Here is a 22,999-nt window from a genome sequence, read left to right on the forward strand (position 1 = left end):
CACACGCCTTTAATCCCAGGACCAGGAAGGAAGGAAGATGGAAGGGCACAGAAAAGTATACAAAGCATGAGGAAACAGGAACTCGCTCTCTTGAGGCTGAGAATTTCGTAGAGGTAAGCTAGTGGCTGGCTGTTCTGCTTCTCTGACCTTTCAGCTTTCACCCCAACATCTGGCTCCGGGTTTTCTGTTTATAAGACTGTTTAGCAATTCGTGTTGCATCATTCCCTTGGATTCTCAGCTGTTTCTTCTGTGTTGCGCCACTACCTTCCTCAGTAATGTACGCATGTTGGTGGGGATCATCCCCCCTCCCCAACCATGTGCATAGATCTTCAACTTCAGTAAGTGAGAACACCACCTCCTTCCCTCAGGCCCAAACCCCTCTTCACATTTCCTCAGTTTAAGGGTGCTGTGGTTTGGATGTGGTTTGCACCCAAGGGTTTATGTGCCAGAGACTTGAGATGGTGGACCTTTAAGAACTGAGGCCTAGAGGGAGGCAATTAGATCATTGGGGGCATCACCCTTAGAAGTGATTAAAGATGGTCTCGCAGAATGAGTGACTTTCCTCAAGACTAGGTTGCAGGGCTGGAGAGATGGCTCAACTGGTAACACCACACAAGCATGAAGGCTTAGTTCACATGTCCAGCACTCACAAAAGCTAGGTGTGGTGGTGTGCACCTGTAACCCCAGGGTTGGAGGGGCGGGTCAGGAAACTCCCTGGATCTCCTTGGACTGACTAGTCTATCTGAATTGGTGAGCTCCAGGTCCAGTGAGATACCTTGTCCCCCAAAATGAGGTGGAGTGTGACTGAGGAAGACAGCTGACTTCTGGTCTCCACACACACATATGCCTGTGCATCTGAATGCGCATGAGGGTCTTCAGCTTTCTGCCTTGTCCTGTGACATCATTTGATGCCCTCTCCAGAGGCTAAGCTAATGGGACCATCTGATCTGGAACTTTCAGTTTCTAAAACTATGAACTAAATAGATCTTTTCCTTTTTAAGTACTCAGCCTCGGGTATTTTGTTTTAATGACAGAAAACAAACTAATCCAAGCTACACTGTTTAGCTCTAGCTCTTCTGTGGACGGGTTCCCTAAGTGATCTGTTTCTTTGATCAACTACAGACAGTGTCTCCAGACCCTGCACCACAAAAGACAAGACTGTTAAGATCGCCTCTTCCCTTTAAGGTTGGAATCACCTCTGTTTAGAACCCAGCAATGATTCACGTTTTTCTCCTTACTCCTGCCCATTCTCAAGTCAAGTCCCAGAAAGCAGTGGGCGAGAGGGGAGGATTCGGGTCCTTTCCTGTCTAAATGATCTCTCTCCCTCCCTCCCTCCTTCTCCCGCTCTCACTTTCTAGTTCTTTCTCTGTGTGTGGATATGGATGTCTGATGTCTTCTTCAATTGCTCCCCCCTCCCCCACCATATCTCTTTGAGACAGAGTCTCTGTGTATCTTTTAATTTCATCATTTCTCTTTTCACCCTCTGCTTCTCCATCCTGGTAAAATTCCTTAAAGTCATCTCCCAGTTCCTTTAGGACGCTCTCTGCCCAGAGCCTGGGCTTTGTTCTTAGGGCACCCTCACCTCACTGTCAAGGATACGGCATTGTCCTGGATATCTTTGGGGACATCAAGGATGTCTTTTTGGCCTCTTGTTTTGCAGTAGTTTTCTCTGTGGCCATTTTGCCCAACAGTTTGTCTTGTTCTTTTCCCTCCAGGTGGGTTCAGTTACCCTTGGTTGCAGGATCATACTCACACTGAAAACATTTAAAAGCTGGTAGGTGTTCTGTGTCTGACAATGGATGTTCGAGACGGTGCTGCAGGATGCTCATGTTTTTAACTGGGGGCGCTATGGGCTTTAGAAAGGAAGGACTGCCTGATGTCCCTACTTTGCTCCCTTCGTCTGACACCAAATGTTTGGTTGGGGAGCTGCAGGGTGTGGATCGGACTGGATGGTTTTGTTTTTTTGTTTTGCTTTCTCTTCAGTTCTGGAGGGGGGGGTCGGTCTACCCCGAGACCTCACGCAGACTAGGCCTGTACTCTAACATTGATCTCCAGCCACGCCTTGATGGCTCATGGTCACTTACAACTGATTCTCATCTTTAGGGCCATGCCCCTACCCACTGCTCCTGGTTTTAGAATTTTTGGAGGGGACCTTATCATCCTGTCCTTGACTCAGCCCCTCTTTTTTTCTGTGGGCCTGTTGAGAATTCTCTTCCACAGAGACACCCTCCCTGTCACTCTGTTTATCCTGGTAAGTTTGAATGATTTTGTTTCTCTTCTGGAATGTCGGTGATGCCATGAGAGAAAGGAGAGACAGTTTGGGTCAGCCCTTCATCTTTAAGGTGAAGATGGTTCTGAATCAGTAAAGCAACCTATAGTGCACTTTTATACACGTGACTCCATTTGCTCTCCCGAACAACCTTTGAGATGTGCAGAGCTCAGAGTGCAAGAGCCGTCTCACAGACAAAGCAGCTGAGTCTCCCGAGAGATTAAATGACTTACCCAGGTCACATTGTGAGTTGAGGTTGGAGCCAGAATTCAAGGCTGGGTGTCCAGCCCCAACCTTGGTCTAGGATGTGACAAGGGCATAGGAAACATCCAGAATAAGGTCTGGATGCTCAGGACAGTCAAACGTTGGGCCTCTGGCCTGGCCTGTTGGCAGGACTGCATTTCTCTGAAGTGTGTGAGTCAGTAGTGGATCCTGCTCTAGGGGGCTGTGAATTGCAGGAGGTAAGGGGAGAGGAGCAGTGGGTGAGCCAGGGTGCTGCTGGGTGGTAGCACCTCTTCTCTGATGTCCTGTGGACTGAGGGGCTGGGGCTGCTGTGGGAGGTTTGGGAAAGCTGCAAGAAAGGCTTGCTTTCAGCAGGCTTTCTTTAACTACCAAGCATGCTCCTGCCTCAGGGCCTTGGTACTCACTCTGACTGAGCTACACTTTCTCCAGATAGTCACGTGCCTCTACATTATTTCAAGATTCTGTGTAAGGCATCCCTCCTCAAGAAGGACATGTGGCAGTCACTTCCCTAGTCCTTTGCTCTACTTTTCTTCATAATGTTTACCGTTCCCAGACAAGGCAGTCTATATTTTTTTCCAACATGTCTTTGTTGTTGTTCTGGAATCTCCATACAAGGAGGGAGATGCTGTGCTTACTACTGTATTTGTATGTCTGGCCATGTAGAGGTGTTCGATGAGTAGAGTGGATTTGAACTCAGACTCGACAGGGAATTCGTTAGTCTGTTACTATACTCAACACATTCTTTCCAAGACCTGCTGTGTATCTCAGTGCAGAGTTAGGGAGGAACTCAGGCTGATTCCTGCCCTGTGGTATTGATCATATCGGGAGAAAGATCAAGGGTGTAGAAAGAGAGTGTGTGGGCTTTACAAAAAGTACAGGGGCTAGGAGAGAGCCTAGTCAAATAGCTTCAACAAGAACAACCTAGGCCCACTTCCTGTGTGCCATGCACCTGCCCAGTTTGTGATTGTGTTTTCTTATTTAATAACTTTTACAGTCTACAAGGGGCTGGAGAGATGGTTAAGAGCACTGGCTGCTCTTGCAGAGAGGACCTGGTTTTAGTTACCAGCATCCACCCGGAGGCTTACAATGGTCCTTAACTCCAGTTCCAAGAATTCCAGCGCCCTCTTCTGGCCATGCCAGCATGCAGTGCATATACATATATGTAGGCAAAATACTCATACACCTAAAATAAAAATAAATTATTTAAAAAAATCTATGAAGCCCATTTCATGGGTGAGAAAACTGAGGCTCAGAGAGTTAATACCTGGTACAGCATCCTGTGGTTAGGAAGTGTCTGATGTTCACCTCAGACCAAATTCCTTGGATTCCGTCATCTATTTGTCCTGTATTTACCCCTTCCTCCATCTGCCATGTGTCCTCCCCATAGGCAGTGAGTGGTTGGCCATGTTTGGGGACAAATGTTACTAGTTCCGATTAAAGGAAGAGGTGAACCTTCTGCTCCTAGGGGCTAGTCACTTCCCACCCATGGTGGAGCTGGAGCAACCCCCTTAAGGGACCCTCTAAGAGCCCTGGGCCTGTGGGTAACTAAAGGCCCCCAGCCAGGACACTGAGCAGAGGCGCATTGCTTACCCTAGGAAAGAGAAGTCATGGTCATGCCTGTGCCAGAGTGCAATGTACACTCTGTCCTGTGTTCCCAGGGCTTGTGGATTTCAGCAGAAATAAGGCTCCCACGGTCCAGTATCTCTGTGTGCAATATTCCCTTCTTGGAAAGAAACAATATAGGAGAACATATTAAATGAGCTGAGAATTCTCAGAGTAAAAGGAAGTACTAGACTTTAACTTAGCTTTTCCAAATACATTTGGCCATAAATACATTTGGGTTTAAAAAAAAATTTAAACTGTGCTAGAGCTTCATGGGACACACTTTGGGAAGCAGGTGCCCTTGTACATATTTTCTTCTTTGATCTGCTTTGGTGTCCCACTCACAAAGGGCTAACTGTGGGAGCCAATTTTCAGGTTCCTAGTGGCTTTACCCAGCAGGTCTGAATAAAGAGGGATGATTGGATCACAGGCCTGAGGGCAGGTGTCTGAGATGGTCTGCACTTGGCTGTGCTGGGGGGAGGTCTTTTGCTCTACCCCTTGGCATTTCTATAAATACCTTAGGGCACAGACAGTTAGGGCTCGTTGGAATAGGTTCCAGGCCCTCTCGAGGCTATCCTGTATTTTCTATCTGTTTATCTCCACATTCTAAATCCTTCTATCTAATATTTCCTGCTGCTCTCACTCAAGAAAACTCTGGGGAGCTGTGGGGTTGGTGGGTAAACACCCCACAGCTAACACTATGAGGAAATGTGACCACCTGGTGACAATAAGGAGAGTCTCTTAGGTGACAAGGGCTGGGATAGCTCACTCCACACGTGCAGGCAGACACAGGAACTCGGGAGTGACTTGTCCCCAGTGGCACAGCCTGGGAATGGGGAACATCTTGACTGCAATGGGAAGACATAACTAAGAAGAGCGGAAGGTGGTAGAGACACGGAAGCATGTGGGTGGGACGGAGGGCTTGGAGCAGTGTGTGGCGTTCGAGGTTAGACCCTGTCTGAAAAGGAGAGGTGAGAAAGGAGGTGGTGACGGCTGGTGTTGGCGCATCGCCCTACTTTATCGCCGATTGCTGTGATAAAGACTGGACAGAAGCCGCGTGGGGAGGAGAGGGGTCACTTCATCTTACAGTTCCAGGTAACGGTTTGCTCTTGTGGGAAAGCAAGGCAGGAACCCGGAGGCAGGAGCTGATGCAGAGGCCTTGGAGGAGTGCTGCTTACCTGCTTGCTCTCCATGGCTTGCTCAGCCCACTTTCTGATACCATCCAGTACTGCCGGCCCGGAGTGGCCCCACCCACAGTGAGCTGGGCCCTCCCACATCAGTCACCAATCAAGAGAATACCTCACAGACTTGCCTACATGTCAGTCTGAGGGAGGCGTTTTCTCAATCGAGGTTCCCCCTTCCCAGATGATCCTAACTTGTGTCAACTTGACAGAAACTAACCAGAACGTGCATACAAGTGGTACTGACATCCCAGGATGTGGCCCTGACTTGGGGGAGGGGCTCCCAACAGATTGGGCCCAACCATTTCCCCCCAAAATCCAGCAAAGTAATATTGGAAAGACAGGAAGGGAGTTTGATAAATATGGCCCAGGTTAATTGTACTGGGGAAATGGAAGACATCAGCATCTCAGCAGATCTTTGGAGCTCTGACATGGGTTTAAACAGAGGAAGAGCTGAGGTCAGTCGCGAGGTTTGCATGATTAAGCAGTCTGATCATGCCCTCAGTTCTGGCCCTGCTTGTCATGGATTGTGGGAGCAGCCTGGGGTCTTTCAGATGATTGATGCTGTTTAGGGGGACAGCCCCTGTTCCCCTCCTAAGGAGATTCGCCTCCAAGGCTCTGCTGTTTCTGGAATCAAGGTGATTGCAGATTTAAGGTAGTGACTGGCAACTTCTAGATGCTGTCTCAAGGGAGTCTGGGACAGAATATTATAAAACTTGACGCTCTAAGACCTGATGTCAGGGCTGAGGAATGGCTCAGTCAGCGAAGTGCCTGCCTTGCAGCACGAGGAGGGGGCGCGGGCATTTAAAGAGCCAGGTTTGGTGGTGCACATTTGCGATCCCAGTGCCGCAGAGGCAGAGACAGAGTGTCCCTGGAGTTTGCTGGCGGCTGTGCTAGCCTAATCAATGAGTTCTAGGTCAATGGAGACCCTGTCTCATATGCACACACAAAAGATACATAGCACCCAAGAATGATGGAATAATGCCCAGGTTATCCTCTAATGGACACACACACACACACACACGCACACGCATACGCACACGCACACACGCACACACACGCACACACACGCACACACACACACACACACACACACACACACACACACACACACACACACACACAGAACGTTTCTCCACAGAAGCAGCCCTCAGGTTCCATAGGATTTCCTTCTTTAGTCTTTTTGAGACAGGATCTTGCTATGTAGCCCAATTTGGCCTCAAACCTGAAGTCCCCTTATAACAGCCTTCCAAGTGCTGAGGTAGCAAGCATGTGTAACCATAACGCTCAGTTCCATCACTTTTGGTTTTGATTTGGTTTATTTATTTATTCATTCATTCATTCAACAAACCAACCACATTTATCAAGTATCTACATTTGCCAGTACCGAAACTTCATCAGAATGTACTATTATAAATGTGCACCAATAAATTTATAATTTACATACTAATTCTCTTGTGGGTTTCAGTGTAAGGGAGAATCCCATCTATTTAGACGTTGTTCCCTTCCCTGAGGGTGCTTGGGAACAGCCAGCATCGTAAGGCCTGGAGGTGTTCAGAGAGGCTCGTCTCTCTTTTCCTCCTGACCTACACTTGAAAAGGGGGTGCCATGGTCATGAGCCTGTGCTGTGCGCAGTGCATGGTTTGGGCAGATGTCTGATTGGAAGCGGTCTTGTTTCATTTATAGACTGTGGTTTCTAAGAGGATGGTGCCAGCCTTTGAGGAGAAGCACATAGGAAAGGTCTACTTGCTGGAGGTGAGAGTAGTTAAGATGTGGAGTGACTAAGAGTGTAGGTTTTTAGTGAGTGTGTGTGGGAGTGTGGGGTTTTTTTTTTTTTTTGTTGTTGTTACAGGGTCTCATTTTGTAGTGCAGGCTGGCCTCAAACTCATTGTGTAGCTCAGGCTGGCTTTGAATGCATAGTCTTCCTGCCTTAGTCTCCTGAGCTTTGGGGTTAGAGGTGTGCACTGCCACAGCTGGACACGGGAGATTCCTAGAAACAGGAAAACACAGCACCTGTGCATGGCCACACCAGGTGGGGTAGGGTGGAGTTCCATGCCCACCAGAGGCAAGAGTGAGGGGCAAGCCTGGGTGAGGTCTTTGAGGTCTTTGGGAGGTAGGCTTAGGATCAGCTAGCTTGAATAATTTGGGCTGGCTCTAGGGCTCAGGTCTGATGCCTAATCCAGGCAAGATTAAGGTAGGGGACAGTGGCTAGCTAAGGGATGGCTGGCTCTGCACAGTTTGCACACGAAGGGCAGCTCTTGGGTTTCTGCGCTTCCCTCAGGAATGAACCTCGAATCAAGGATAAGGAAAGCAGCCTACCGGCCGCTGATATGGCGTACAGGGGCGGGGGAGGGGAGGGCCTTTGGAAACAGGGCCGACACATGGTGCGACCTGACCTTCTCATCTCCGCCCGCTGCTGCTCCCACAGGGTGAAGCAGTCTGAGCTGTTTGACAGGTGGAAGAGTCTCCAGATATGCAAGTGGGCAATGGACACCTCTGAAGCCAACCTGTTCAAGTATGCATTGTCGTCTGCCCGCCTACCTCGTGGCCTGGGTCCCCACTGCCACCTCTTCAAATATCCATCATCTGTAACACCTGGTTCTCAGTGGGCATCCGCCTGGAGCTGGCCCCCAGGGCCTTAGGAATATGAGCAAGGCCGGCACCCGCTCAGCCCGTGGCCCCCATGCTTTGCTGTGGTCCTTGCCGTGCGCAGCCTTACAAGGTTGGGGCTGTCACGTCTAGCTCAGGCTGGTGTACACTAAGGCTCCTAGGAGGGAGGTACTCACTTAAGATCTCTCCATAGCCCTTATAGTCTCCCTGCCCCACCTCCCCATCCTGGGACAGTGGCTCTACCCACCTTCTTGGAGGTCCCGTGTCCATCATGCTTCTGCCTGATTCTGAGCCTGGCCGTTGACTTTTTAAATTGCTCTCTGACCACAATGAACAGATAGTAAGCTCCGGAAGGGGCAGTAGCTGTATTTCCAGGCTCTCATGGGAACCAAACAGATGAGAGACATCCATAACTGCTTGTTGGTTAATGATGAGCTGTGGAGTTTTCTCCACTGCTAGCCTGCTGCCAGCTTGAGGTGTCATTCCAGGGTAGACCTTACACTAGGAAATTGACGTGGCTCTGGTGACTGGTGTCTACACTGGGTTTCAGCCACTCAGGCTCAAGTTGAAATGTCCTGAGGAGCTACTGACATGAAGGAACCCTGTAGAGGAGGCTGTCGAGAGTGGGCGTCACCAAGCATCTGTACTTTCTTTATCAAGACTTTCTTCAGTCTGTGGTGATTCCAGGCCAGGAAGTTTGCTCTCTTCTTCTCCCCGCCTCCCTTCTCTTCTCCTGCCTTCTCCTCTTACCTCCTCTTACCTTCCTGTCTTTTCTCTGTCTGGACAGGGTCTAACTGTGCAGCCTACACTGGCTTCAAACTCCTAATCCTGCCTCTCACTCCCAAGTGCTGAGGTTACAGGTGTGTAGGGATAGGAGTACAAAGCCGCACGCTTTTAGAAATATAACTATTTGATCTAATGAGCCCCAGTGAGCAGGTATCAGAAGCCTCAAGGAAGCTGCAGAATTCCAGCCCTGGTCTGAGGAGATCCACCTGCCCTGAAAGTTCTAGTGGGTCTGGGCAAAGGGTCAGAGCATGCCAAACAGACCCAGGATCTACTCCCCTGATGTATGCCTTTATGCTCTTCCCTCTAGATGTCCCCAGGGCAGGAAAGGCTTGAACACATGGATGCTGATCAATAGCATGGGCAGAATGAGCCAGTGAGGTGTGCAAGGATGTGAGTCAGGCTGAGTTGGGACAGAGGTCTCACAGGGGGGACTCCCATCAAAAACAATGCTAACATGACAGGACGAGATAAATCAATAGAAATGCAGAGCTCCGTTTGTGAGCCAGCTCTGTGAGGTGAGGCTGTGGGGGAGAGCTTATCGGGAGCAGAGAGCCCTGTGGGGAGCATAGACCCTCAGGTTAAGGATGTGGAGTGGACTTAGGTGTGGGGAAAGAAGGTGTCATCAGACCTTGTTGTGTTCCGAACAGAAAGGCCTTAGGACCATCAGTTGCCTCCATTTGCTCTCACTTCAAACTTCCGGAAAGTGGAATGCTCCTCCATCCAGGTTGGCGGGCACCTGGTGCAGTGCAGGAGTGAGGTGCTGGCGTTCAGGTACAGGAGAGCCGTCCTCCATCCTGCTGTCTGCAAACTTGCCATCCTGGTTCACACATTAGGCGCGTGACAGCTTGTTTCACATGGGGGTGTTCTCCAGTTGGCAGACAAGACTGTTTCTGCATTTACAAAGCTGAAGGGTCCAGACGACGGTTTGTAATGCTGACCTGTGGCTCCTCAAGTGCCAGGCTTCAGCCTTTCTTTGGAAGCCTTAGTCACATTCTAAAATCCAATTCTCCACAGATAGGCTACTCCATGACTAGCAGCAAGCTGGTTTCCCAGTAAAGATTTCTCAGCAAGATGTGAAATCATAAAAAAGGTCATTTAACCTTTACATTTAACCTTTTGGCTCGGACAAGCTGGAGTCACAGAATTATAGAGGGTCAGAAACAGAAGGGCCACCCCTGCATTTTATACATGAAGAAACTGAGGCCTAGAATAGAAAGACACTTGCCTGGGGCCCACAGCTGCAGGCCACAGAGAAGAAAACAGAGTCCAGGCCTCTGGATGCTAAGTGCCAACTCATATTTCCACCTCAGAGCTCATGAGAACACTCCAGACCTCCTCCTAGACCTGCCAGTGGTCATTACAGGAGCCACCTGGACCCTGGGGGCATTGGGCCTGGAGCTGTGTGTGTGAGGGAAGATGGCGTATGAGTGTGTGTGTGTGTGTGTGTGTGTGTGTGTGTGTGTGTGTGTGTGTGTGAGAGAGAGAGAGAGAGAGAAAGAGAGAGAGAGAGAGAGAGAGAGGGAGAAACAGAGAGAGACAGAGAGAGACAGAGAGAGATTACAGGGCTTTGTGGGGGGTCATCACAGGGCTCTGTGGAGGAGGTCCATTCTCCCAGGGCTCCCTGGACACTGCAGGTGATTGAGCCTGGAGCTGTATGTACTCCAGTCTAACTCAAGGAGGCAGTGATCTGTGCCCACAGCCATAGGCAGAGCCCATTAAGTTTCCAAGCAGGGGCAAGGTTGCCCAGGAGTTAACCCTTTCAAGAGCATTCTTGGAAAGTCCTGAAGAAGAGAGAAAAACAGGTTGCTTCAACAGCCCCATTTCCCTCGGGCTTTTTATTTTATATTTTATATTATTTTAAATCTGGTGTCTGAGCTTTAACTCATCTTCAGCTCAGCTTTGAGTGTTTCTGAGACAAAAATGTCGGGACTTTTTCTCCTTCCTTCCTCCCTTCCTCCCTTCCTCCCTCCCTCCCTCCCTCCCTCCCTCCTTCCCTCCCTCCCTCCCTCTATTCTTTCTATACTGAATTCCTGAAACATCTTTCAGGAGCCATGTCCCACTTTCTGAGGAAGGCTCTGGCACCAACCCAGTGTCCCCGTTCTGGCCCCGCCCTTTCTCTAAGCCAGCTTCTGACTGTCTGACGTGACACTTTGGGTGACCACACAGGCCTTGGTTTTGGGTGATAAGGGGAGATCTTTGTTGAGTGTTGGCCATGGGGGCTGAGACCGTAAAGAGCTCTGGCTTCAGGCTGATGGATGAGTGGAGGGGAGGGGGGCGAAGAGCATGTCCCAGAGCAGTGAACTCTGAGGGGGGGGCCTTGCTGTCACTGAGCGGGCATTGGTCAAGGCCTGGCTGGTGTGACTGTCACAGGGTGGTTTGTACAAGTCTGTGCTCAGAGCTAGGTGAGGTTAAGAGAGGTATAGGACCTGGTATCCGGCTTTCCTCCCAGCCTGAGAAGGCAGGTGTAATGATAAAAAAACAAAAGCAAGGTGAAGAGGGTAGCTTTCAGCGGGCCCTGCCAAGGTGTGCCACTAAGTAAACATGCCATGCACAAGGGAGTTAGTGCAAAAGGTTTATTGGGGGAGGTGGGAGGGAGAGAGTGAAAGACTGTGTTGGAGTGGGGACATGAGAGAGGCCGGCAGACAGAGAGAGGACAGGGGAGAGACAAGGAAGAAGAGAGGCAAGAGATCAAGCTGTGCCTGGACACTTTTAAGGGGCGCACATGTCACACAGCTAGTGGTGGAAAGGCACCTGGCGACAGGTGATGACGTCACTGCCTTGGCAGCGAGGCAGGCTGCTGCTGCAGCTGCGGCAAGAACTAACTGCAGGTGATCAGCATGTGATTAGTCTGTGCCAGAGCCTTCAAAGACAGGAGCCATCAAGGAAGTATGGCAGCCAGAGTCTTCCCATAGGCAGCTAACCTGGGTCCTAGAGAGACAGAGAGGCCCAGGTGCAGGGGGGATGCTGAGGGGGTGGGGAGGAAGTGAGTATGGGAATGGGATGGAAAGCAAGGGGCCCCCCTAAGCTCTGCCAAGTATCACCCTGTCTTCATGCCTAGCAGGTCCACCTTGTCCAGGTGCTGCAACGCCCCTGGCTTTCTCTTCACCACCCAGAAGAACACTCCAATTGAGACGAATCTCAGGTACGAGGTGGAGTCCAGTGGCTTCTATCACATCAATCAGGAGATCTTCCAAATGTTTCCCAAGGTGCGCCCCCAACATGGTGGCCTGGGAGGGAGTTGGTGGTCAATGCCAACTAGCTATGGGTGTATGATTTGGGGCAAAAAGAGGTTAAAGTTCTGCCTAATTAAAATTCTAAAATTCGTGCTGAGGACATTCCACAGCTCTCTAGAAGAGGGATGAACTGTAGCTTGATCCCGAGTCAGGCACAAGAGAAAAACACACTGGAAGCATGCGAGCACCAGAAAGCAGGCCCAGCACAGAGCCAGGCCTGAATGTCGGCCACATCAGATAACCTTGGGGTCATTGTGCAAGAACGCCTTTTCTTAGCATTTATTGGTTATACATAATGATTGGTTTTATTATGCCATTTTCATCCATGGCTATGATGTACTTTGACCACATTCCTGCCGCTTCCACCGCCACCTTCTCTTGTTCCCTCCCATGCCCCTCCGTTCCCAATCAGTCTCCTCTCATCCTTTTTCCTTCAGTAATTCAATGGGCTTTTTGTTTGTTTGTTTGTTTGTTTGTTTGTTTGTTTCGAGACAGGGTTTCTCTGTGTAGCTTTGTGCCCTTCCTGGAACTCGCTTTGTAGACCAGGCTGGCCTCGAACTCACAGAGATCCGCCTGCCTCTGCCTCCCGAGTGCTGGGATTAAAGGCGTGTGCCACCACCGCCCGGCTAATTCAATGGGTTTTATTGGGGTTGCATACAGGAGCATGGGCAATTTTCCCATGAGCACACTGCTGAAGAAAATGTCTCTCCCTCCCTAGCAACCATTAACTACCTGTAGATCCTCAGGGAGGGCTGGGGCTCATAAGTCCACCCGCATTCCATAACAGCATGTTGACTGGTCCAGTCTCGTGTGATAATCACAGCTACTGCAAATTCAAGAGTGCCACCATCAAGCCTTGACCAGATGCCCAGAAGACAGCATTCTGCCACTCTCCACCCTGTCCTGTGGCTCTTCCACAGTGCCCTTTCTCCTTTCTACAATGTTCCCTGAGATTTGGAGAAGGTGATATGGATGTCCCATTTATGGTTGGCCATAAATGATGGCTTATTCTCAGCACTTTGTCTAGTTATTAGTATCTGCGATGACACACACTGCCCGCTGCAAAAGGAATCTCTCTGAACAAAGCTGGCAGTGACACTTAGGGACACATGGAATTCTTAGACAGCTATTTGATGGGCACATCATGTCCATGTAGTATGTCAACAGCTACAGATTCCTCACTGGGCCTTAAAGACCTCCCCAGCCATGAGGTTTTGACCAGGTTGTAGTATCAGATGCGAATTCTCTTCCGTGCTGTGGGACCCAGTTCCAGTTAGAACATGGTTAGCTGTCTCCACAACAGACTTGCCACTACTATTCCAGTGGGCTCGTCTTGCCTGGCCAGTTGTTAGTGTAGCACTCGGGTGATCTTTTTCTCCCTTTAGGGTCTCGGTCTCTATCTATGACCCTGGGATTCAGAGCAGTCATAGCTTTGGTTGCTTTTATACCATATCAGATATCTACAATATCAGAGATGTTGTATGAAGGTGGGGCTGGTCAGTGATAGCAATAGTAGTTCCTTGCCCATGGGCTACAGGGTGAGGGGGGTCCACATCCATGACCCATTCATATCACTGAGCTGACAGCTGGCACAGCTCTAAGCTCTGGACTCTGGGGGAAAAAAAAAGATACAGAAATTGTGCTTGTGGCTGGTTCGAATGGTTCTGTGGTGTTGGGGTGGTATGGCTTCGGCAGAGAGGCAGGTGGCAAGGGTGTGTTCATGGCGATGTTCTGGAAGGCGAGTTCCAGGATGCCCTGCATGTTTTGGCGGGTCAGGGGAGGTGCTAACAAGATAAAACCAGAATCTCTATGTATGTCCCATTACTGATACCAGAATGATCTGGCAAGATTTGGTCTCAGGGAATGAGCCAAAGGCACAGCACAGTGCTGGTGTTGAACCGCCTTCCCTGAGTGAGCGTTCGAGGTGGGCGGTGGATAAGCTTTCCTCTTAAGCAGGTCACAGCAGCATGTGACATAGTCTGGGCTGGCCTGTGGGTCCTTGGAGAGCCAGGGTGTGAATTGCTGAGGTCAGGAGACACAACAGGGTCTCTGCACCTTTCTCTGGGAACGACCAGAGAGTAAACAGCCTTGTCATCATCATCACCACCACCACCACTTGCCACTGTGGTCCCCTCATGAAAATGGTCATGATCATGAGTAAACTAAAGAAGGAGGCTTTGTCTCAGTGGTACAGACATCAGAAAGTTTATGTAATGTTCACAAGTCACACGTCTTATTTGAGTGGCTTCTGACCATTTAAAAATACAAATGTTAGTCTCAGCTTGCTGGCCATACAAAAAAAGGTGGTAGACCAGATGTGGCCCATGGCCATGGTTTTCCAGCCCCTGAGTCATGGCTCACAGCAGCTTTCCTTAGCTAGTGGTGTCTCTGGGGCTTTAAAGGGTCAGCATTCCAGCTTCTCGCCCACCCAGAGATTCTGATTCTATGCCCATTAGATGGAGTCTAGAAATGGCTGTTTCCAAATAGTTCTTGATTTGCACGTTTAGGACACGCTTGTGGTCAACACAAGAAACCCCCAATGACTTTGCCTAGGACTACTGTGGCTCATTCTGTTTCTCCCCCTATTGCCTTTGAGACTGACGTGTTCTCCCTGTCCTGGCACCCCGGACCTGTCCCCACAGGGGAAGTGGGTCACAGACTCAAGTGTGCCGCAGAGGGCCATGACAGCTGCTTTTGATTGAGCCCAATTCCTGATGCAGTGTGGGACCCTCAGCAGTTGGTTGACTGGTGGGTGCTGGGGGCAAAGCAGGCCTGCAGACTCCTTGTGTCAGAAATGGGAGGAGTCACCCAGTGCAGCAAGTCTCTTCTTCCCCCTCCTCATCAGTAAGTTGGGTTCCCTCTTCTCTCACCTTCAGGACAAGGCTGCCTCCTTGGGTCGAGCTCATAGAGGGGATATTTTGGGGGCAGAGGTGAAGCCTCAGGTGAAGGTGGGGTGGCGTGGGCTGTGACACCGTGCATGTACCTCTCCAGGAAATGCCCTACTACCGATCTCAGTTTAAGAAGTGTGCTGTGGTGGGCAACGGAGGCATCTTGAAGAACAGCGGCTGCGGGAAGGAGATCAACAGTGCCGACTTCGTCTTCCGGTAAGGGAGCTGCCTGGAGGTGCATCTGCTGCCTCCATGGCCCTCCTCTCTGAGCCCTTCCCCCTCATTGGCCCCATCCCTGTGCTCTGCTGCCACCTTAAGCACACTTTCGTGATTCAGGGACCTCTTATGCCTGTAGCCCTATTCCTTTAAACAGGTTGTTGGACTCTGGGGTCCCAGTTTTTACTTTTCAAAATGGAAGCCGGGCGGTGGTGGCGCACGCCTTTAATCCCAGCACTTGGGAGGCAGAGCCAGGCGGATCTCTGTGAGTTCGAGGCCAACCTGGGCTACCAAGTGAGTTCCAGGAAAGGCGCAAAGCTACACAGAGAAACCCTGTCTCGAAAAACCAATAAATAAATAAATAAATAAATAAATAAATAAATAAATAAATAAATAAAATAAAAAACAAAATGGAGAATGGGGTGTGCGAAAGGCTAAGGGCGTTCTGGATGGGAGACCCTAAAACTAACATCCCTGTAGAGCGGACAGTGAACCCAAAGTCCCCACTCCCTACATGGGTTGCCCCCCTGCAAACACCGGTGGAAGGAGGGATGCCTGTGACTTCAGCCGGGCTCTAAATGAGCCAGCGAGGGGTCTTTGCATTTCTCCGTTCTTATGAGGCATGCCCCTCTTTTCATGTGGGGATCCTTACTTTCCTCGTTAGCCCAGGCAGAGAGAATGAATTGAAAATGAAAGCTTCCAGGGCTGGAGAGATGGCTCACCAGTTAAGAGCAATTGGCTGCTCTTCCACCACCTACACCCTTCTCCAGGCTCCTAAAGAACTTGGTGTCACTCTCAGGGGACATTTGACACCTCTCAGGTTGTCTGTCTTATGGGGACTGGAACCATAGACACTCTGTTGTTCAGTTTGCCTTATTTGGGGCTGTAGGGATTTCTTCCTGCTACTATGACAAATTACCAGGAAGCCAGTGGCTCGAACAGACAGGGTTTATGGTCTTCCACTCTGGGGATGAGGTGTCTCGGTGGGATACGGTTAAGGTGGCAGTGGGACCCTGTCTCTTCCTGAACGCTCTAGGTGAGAGGCTGATGGCTTTTCCAGCTTTAGGCACTGCCTGCATCCTTGGCTCACACCAGCATGGCAGCATCTCCTGCTCTCTCTCTCTCTCTCTCTGGTTCTATTGTCGGCCCTACCCCCCATCTTTCCTTCCTCCCTCTCTTCCTTCCTGTTTTTGAAACAAGTACTCACTGAGTAGCCCAGGATGGCTTCAAACTGCCATCTTGTTGCCCAGCCTCCCGTGTACTGGGATTACCATCCTGTGCCACCACACCCACTTTACATACTTCCTCTCTCCTTTGGGGATGTCTATTCTTGGTTGTCAACTTGATTTCATCTGGAATTAGTTAAAACCCAAGCAACTGAGTACCTGTGAGAAATTTTTTTTTTTCTTAATGAAATCATTTGAAGCGGGAAGACCCACTTTTCATAAGGATCTTTTGAGACGGGAAGATTCAACTTCAGTCTGGGCCACACCTTCTGCTGGCGGCCTTTCAAAGGACAAGGAAGAAGGAAGCTCGCTCTCCTTATTTGCTGGAAAGTCCATTCCTTCACTGGTATTAGAGCCTACTTCTTGGGGATTCTGGTGTAGACTGAAGAGCAGCCGAGACATCAGCCTCATGGACTGAACAACTACTGGATTCTTGGACCTTCCTTTGGTAGACAGCCATTGCTGGACTAGCTGGACCACAGCCTGTAAGCCATTCTAATAAATTCCATAAACTTGTATGTGACTCCCATAGATATGTATATGAACCTGACTAATACAGATTTTGGTACCAGAAGGGGTTCTAGAGCAACAGATACACAAGGATGAAAATTTTAACTATCTAGAATAGGTTTTCCAATTTGCCAACACCCACAGTTGCTGAAGCCTCTTCTAGAAGCTTGGGGAGTACTGAAAGCCCATGGTGTGAACTTTTAAAAAAAAACTTTTAAAAAAGTTTATTTTATAAACTTAAGGAGACATGTATTTGATTATCCTGATTCATCAATTGTGAGAGACAACAGATTTGGTGACTCTGTATGTAAAACTTTTGACAAATTTTTGGAAAAAAAGGACGAGGATGATGCTGGGTAGTTGCCCCAGCACCTCTGGATGAACTGACAAAGGAAAAGAATGAGCTCTGTGATAAAATTAACCAACTTGTACTATCTCAGAATATGGGAAGGACAACAATTATGCTAATGAAATTGACGGGGTCTGGATGCACATAAATAGTCTAAAGGTTCCAAGTGTGCCATGGTAGAGAATCTTCTCTCTAGCAGCCGCAGAGCTCAAGTTGTGGAAAATCAATCTGAAGCCCTCATTATAAGGTTGGCTACATTACAGAGAAAACTCAAGTACCCTCTTCTGAAGGTGTCAGTGGTTAAAGGAATGACATTAATTGATAAAGAATGGGGTCCTGGAACTTGGGATGTAAATGTGTGAGAGAACCTTCCTGAAACTGAGAACTTTGAACCCTCAGATTCTCAAGGGTTTATCTCAACTGAGGAAGGAGTCTCTCCACCCTCCGGCGGAAGATGTGTTCCCAGCTCTAACCCCTGAAATATTGCCTTTTCCACCTTTGACTGAGGAAATTAATCCTCCTTGGTCTGCTACACTGGCAGTGACGTTCCCTGAAGGAGATGCCAGGCAAGACCATACTGGTGAACCTCAGGCCCACCAAAAGTTGCCTTTAGACCTATAACCAGACTTAAGGCTAAGCAGGCCTAGAAGGGAGATAGAAAGTGTGGTCCATGAAGAGGTAAGCCCTACTACTGAAGAACTTAATGAATTTGCTAATTTATTCAAGCAGACGTCTGGGAAATGTGTCGAAATGAATTTTAAGGATGTGTGATAATGGTAGAAGGAACATAAAAGTGAATCAGGCTGAGTTTATTGACATGGGCCCAGTGAGTGAAGATTCTAGGTTTAACATGGAAATTTGCGTAGTTAAAAAAAGGTGTGAAAAGTTTGTTTGAATGGTTGGCTGAAGCATTTATCAAAAGACGGTCTACTGAAAAGGAGTTGGAGATACCTGGTATTCCTTGATTCAGTGTTGATGAAGGGATTTTAAGGCTCGGGGAAATTGGAATCCTACAGTGGGTCTGCTGTGTAAAACCTAATCCTCCACAATGGGAAGGCCCAGAAGACACACCCCTCACTAATCCTCTGAGATGCAAACCGGTGAGAAGACCTTAGGGTTGCAGGTGCTGCTGCTCAGTTGGCTGCATTAATGCAGTGGGTCTGACTGGGCTGCAAAGTAGCAGGGGCAGCTGGCAGCACTGAATCACTAAAAGCAAGGTGATCCTCGTTATCTCCATGGGCAGCACACACAAAACAATGTCCACAGTGGCTTAGCCTGTAACAGGCATCACACACAAAGTGATTTTTATGGTGAAATGACTCCTATGGGCCTTTGGTACTGGCTAATCAACCATGGTGTTTCCAAACATGAAACAGATGAGAAGCCTACTGCATTTCCGTTTGATCTGTATAAGTGAAAATATTCTCAAACAAATGAAAGAAAGGCTACATTGATGGCAAAAGGCAATCTAGGCCCATGAACCAGTCTCCAGATGTGAGCCAGTCTCCAGATGTGAGCCAATCTCCAGATGTGAGCCAGTTTGCAGACCCAGAAGCTCTTGAATGAAGGAAAGCCAGGTTCCCCTAAGGAGAGATCTTGATTAAATATCTAAGAGTTTTATGTTAGCCTTTCTCCTGTCCTTCCCTAGAGGCACCTATGGCCTTTTACAAGAGGGAAAGAAACAATTAGATTTTCTAGGGTCTAGGGTCTATGGGATACTGGTTCTGAATTTATGCTAATTTGAGAAGATTCCAAGAAACATAGTTACATGAAGAAGTTGCCACAGTGTTTCTTGGGCTCTCTCTTAGATCTGTCTATCTATCTATCTATCTATCTATCTATCTATCTATCTATCTATCTATCTATCTATCTATCTATCTACCTATCCATCTGTCCATCCATCCATCCATCCATCCATCCATCCATCCATCCATCCATCCATCCATCCATCCAATCTGTCTATCTATCTGTTCTATTCTTCTAGAGAACCCTGACTAGCAGACTAAAACACCTTTCTTGTCATATCACATTTTCTTTGTAATGGCTCTTGTGATTTCCCTGGACCCACCTGCATAATCCAGAATTGTCTTCCCATTTCAGGATCCTTAGTGTATTCCCAGCTATAGTGCCCCTTCTGCCAATTAAGATACATGTTACCCAGTTTTAGAGGTTAGAGTGTTGTTGCCTTGGTGACTCCACATTTCTACCCTCAGGGGCCTTCTGCAGTTCACACTGCATACACTTGTGCAACTTTGTACCTCAGAGTTGTATTTCCAAGGGGTGTTGGTGTGTCTTTGAATGTCATGCAGGTATTTGGTTCCTCTGTCAGTTGACTTTTGCTAATTTCTGCCCTTAGCTCAAGCATTGCTTCTTCAGAGAAGCCCTGAGTCCCCAGATAAGGGGATGCTCTTGTATCTCCCTGCTCAATGCCATACCATTCCAGAGATGCGGAGATGACCACAGCTTTCAAGGACATATTTTCGGTGATAGTTCCAACATCTCCATGGTTGTAACTTCAGTGAGACCAAGGATTGGAGTTTTTTTTGCTCTTATATTTCTGATAAAGGGCAGAAGGACCTTTGCTTTAGCTGGCCATAGATATCCTGCCCAGCTGGTGGCCTCGGCCTCTCTCTGACCTGTAACCATATCCTTTCCTCCTCTATTCCCAGCCACCTGAAGATAACTGACCACCTAACTATGTGAGGCTTTCTCTCTGCAGGTGCAACCTGCCCCCCATCTCAGGGCAGTATACCACAGATGTGGGGGAGAAGACAGATGTAGTCACTGTGAATCCCAGCATCATCATTGACAGGTCAGTGGTCCTTTTTCTAGACCTGTGCTCTTTTTTGGTGGCCATCAGTCACCTACAACCATTGGGCACTGGGAACATGGTTGGTCCTGATTGAGATGTGCCAACTGTCTACATGAGGTATTCATTGGGTGTCAAAGATTTAATACATACAAAGGGACTTAACATATCTTATTGATTTCTATATTAATCACATGCTAAAATGATAGTATTTTTATATTTGGTTAAATGAAATATGAAAATTATTTTTAATAACTTCCTTGATTTCTTGTTAATTCCATACACGGGGCCTGCATCATGTTTCTTTTGGGCAGTGCAGGTCAGAGCAGGTATTACCTACAGGTGATCAAGGACACTTCAGGTGGGTTGGGGGCAGGCCATGTCCAGGTATGGGGGTGTGATCATGCAAAGATCTCAGTTCTCACTTGGCTGCCCTCTGTGGGTCTGCCTGAGAGGTCTGCAGGAGCTAGTGTGTTGAAACCCCAATGCTGCACATAGTTAGCCTGGCTAGAATGTGGGTAAGAGGGACGGGAAAGAGGAGGAGTTGCTAAATTACATCAGATACCAATAGCCAGGAGCCTTCAGAGAGCAGAGATTGCTGCAGAGGGATGGATGGTCACAGGAAAGGACATGTAGGCAGAAGCCAAGATACCAAGGAGAGGCCTAGTCAGTCCAGAAGGCTGGGTCAGATGGTCACTCCCAATCTTAGGGGAAACAGCAGGGAAGTGATGTGAGTCTCCACTACCCAGCCACAGCCTCCATGCCTTCCTTGTCTGCCCTGATCCTCTAAGTTGAGCATTGCTGTCTCCCCATAGCCCCACACTAGTTATTCAGCCCATGTCGTCTCCTTCCTTATGCCCATTTAAAAAAAAATACCATCTTCAAGAAAAGCCATACTCCTGGGAGCCATGAAATGCCTCAGAGGGTAAAAGCTCTTGGTGCTCATTTTGACAACCTGAGTTCAGTCTCCAGGGCCTGTAGTGAGTCTTTCTCTGTCCCACCAGCCAGTTCCTGAATCACTATACAGAGACTTATTATTAATTATGAAAGCTTGGCCGATAGCTTAGGCTTGTTTTTAGCCAGCTCTTATAACTTAAATTAACCCATTTCTATTGATCTATGTGCTGCCCTGAGGCTCATGGCTTGTTACCTCATCTTCTACATGTCATGCTTCCTCCTTGTCTCCTCTTGACTCTGCCCTTCTTCTTCCTAGCATCCTCTGTGCCTGGAAATCCTGCCTAGCCATTGGCCATTTAGCTTTTTATTAAACCAAGCAGAGTGACACTTCTTCACAGTGTACAAAAAGATTATTCCACAACATTTCCCCCTTTTGTCTAAATTAAAAAGGAAGGATTTTAACTCTAACATAGTAAAACTATATACAATAAGAACAATTATCAGGTATTTCTAAATAGGAAGGGAAAAGTATTAGCTTTAACAAATGAAACCATATACAGTAAGAACATTTATCAAGTAAGAATTACATTTACAATGTCCAGTCCATTTATATTTGGCAAATTTAGAGAAAATACTCTATTATTTATCCTCTCTTGATGGAGTCTAAAGTTTGGTACCTAATTAACCTTCTATTATAACTAAGGAAAATTATAACTATTTAGTCTTCAATCCATCAAAGATCCCAGAAAGATATAATATTACCTGAGTAAACAGGAAGTGCAAAGCAAGCCACTTCCAAAATGACAGAGGTTGCTGGCTGCCTGAACAGTTACCCAAGGTTCCTCTACAGAGCTACAACACTGGAGCATACATCTTCAGCCTACAGTCCTAGAATATCTGACAGACTTTTCTGTGAAGCAGGAATTTTGAAGAACTGACCTACCTTGTCTTGCCTTAGTTTGACAATTGTGTGTGTGTGTGTGTGTGTGTGTGTGTGTGTGTGTGTGTGTGTGTGTGTATGTGTCCTTCTTGTCAAGTTTGGACAGTGTACTGTCAGCAGTTGAGGTAAGGACAGTTTCTTGCCCAAATGGCTAGCTTTTGCCACAAAGAAAGTAAATTCCAACTGGAGGTTCTTCAATGCCCATTGTCCTTTTCTGAAGTAGATTGGTGCTGACAGGAGCAGATGTGTCTCACTGTCATGAAAAGCCTTATATTATTAAAACATCTTAAACGCCATATTCTGTAGGTCTTTGAAGTGTTTGAAGACCATCTATTTAAAATATATCTTGTTTTACTTTGAAAATATACCTAATATGACTACAAGTTTGATTATTATGAATGACTAACTACTAACCTGTATTTTTAAAATTATACATTACATTTTTAAATAAGCTGCATAAGCACAATACCCCAAACAAGAGTAGAAACATACATTCAGTATAACAAAAATAACTTTAAATTTGTATCAATATACCCAAATCCATACCAATGTAAAATATTTGAGGTTAATAGTTGTCTTTTTATCCTGTATTTCTATATTCCCCCTAAACAATAGCAAACATCCATAACCCATTGAATAACCAAAAGCCACCTACCCCGTCTCTTGGGAATATGGGTGTTGTGTCCTCTAGATTACTTCCTGATGTCTGTGGATGAAAGCATCTTTAGGGAACCTGAGAAAATTGAGATAATGGTCAAGTCCTGGGAAAACTAGTTATAACATTTGTTGTCCAGTCTCTGTGCAATGGGAAAGCACAAGGCTTATCTGCAGTCCTGGTTAAAAGAGTCTGTGAGGCTGGACCATCTCAGCCAGCAGCCTTGACGCTGTTCTGGCTACAGAACTGAGGAAATTCCAATGGAGACACTCTGAGAGGCTGGATCAAAGGGCCACCTGCTTTCATTGGTGCCTGGTCCCCTTGCTCTGAAAACACATAAACTTCAAAAGATAACACACATATCTGCATTAACATAAGTTTGGACTGTGTGTTGTACACAAACCAGCCAAAGATGACTTTTCGTTTTATGTTCAAACAGGTAAAACAGACGCCACCTGTCTTGTAGTTTTTCTAGGTTTATTTCTTTATGTCTGTAGCCAGGATTTTCAGGGAGTCTCCCCTGATCAAACGTGATCTCTATCAATCTTGAGTGGATCTATAGCCTTTTATTGTCATATGTGGAAA

General features: G+C 47.7%; 1 protein-coding gene across 10 annotated transcripts in view; it reads left to right on the plus strand.

Moving 5' to 3' along the window:
• St8sia5 (ST8 alpha-N-acetyl-neuraminide alpha-2,8-sialyltransferase 5) overlaps positions 1–22,999 on the plus strand; it is an 81,617-nt gene that overhangs the window by 48,331 nt on the left and 10,287 nt on the right. For 6 of the 10 annotated variants that reach the window (XM_052742607.1, XM_052742610.1, XM_052742612.1 and 3 more), the window contains 4 exons: positions 7,724–7,810; positions 11,750–11,897; positions 14,916–15,028; positions 19,833–19,925. In XM_052742607.1, coding sequence (XP_052598567.1) covers positions 7,724–7,810; positions 11,750–11,897; positions 14,916–15,028; positions 19,833–19,925 — 441 coding nt within the window. The remainder of the gene's footprint in view (positions 1–7,723; positions 7,811–11,749; positions 11,898–14,915; positions 15,029–19,832; positions 19,926–22,999) is intronic. The other 4 variants (XM_052742608.1, XM_052742611.1, XM_052742613.1 and 1 more) reach the window with 1 other exon arrangement.

The sequence above is a fragment of the Peromyscus californicus genome, unplaced genomic scaffold (genome assembly GCF_007827085.1).
Source record: "Peromyscus californicus insignis strain IS unplaced genomic scaffold, ASM782708v3 Scaffold_17__1_contigs__length_78620276, whole genome shotgun sequence".
In the NCBI taxonomy this organism is placed as follows: domain Eukaryota; kingdom Metazoa; phylum Chordata; class Mammalia; order Rodentia; family Cricetidae; genus Peromyscus; species Peromyscus californicus.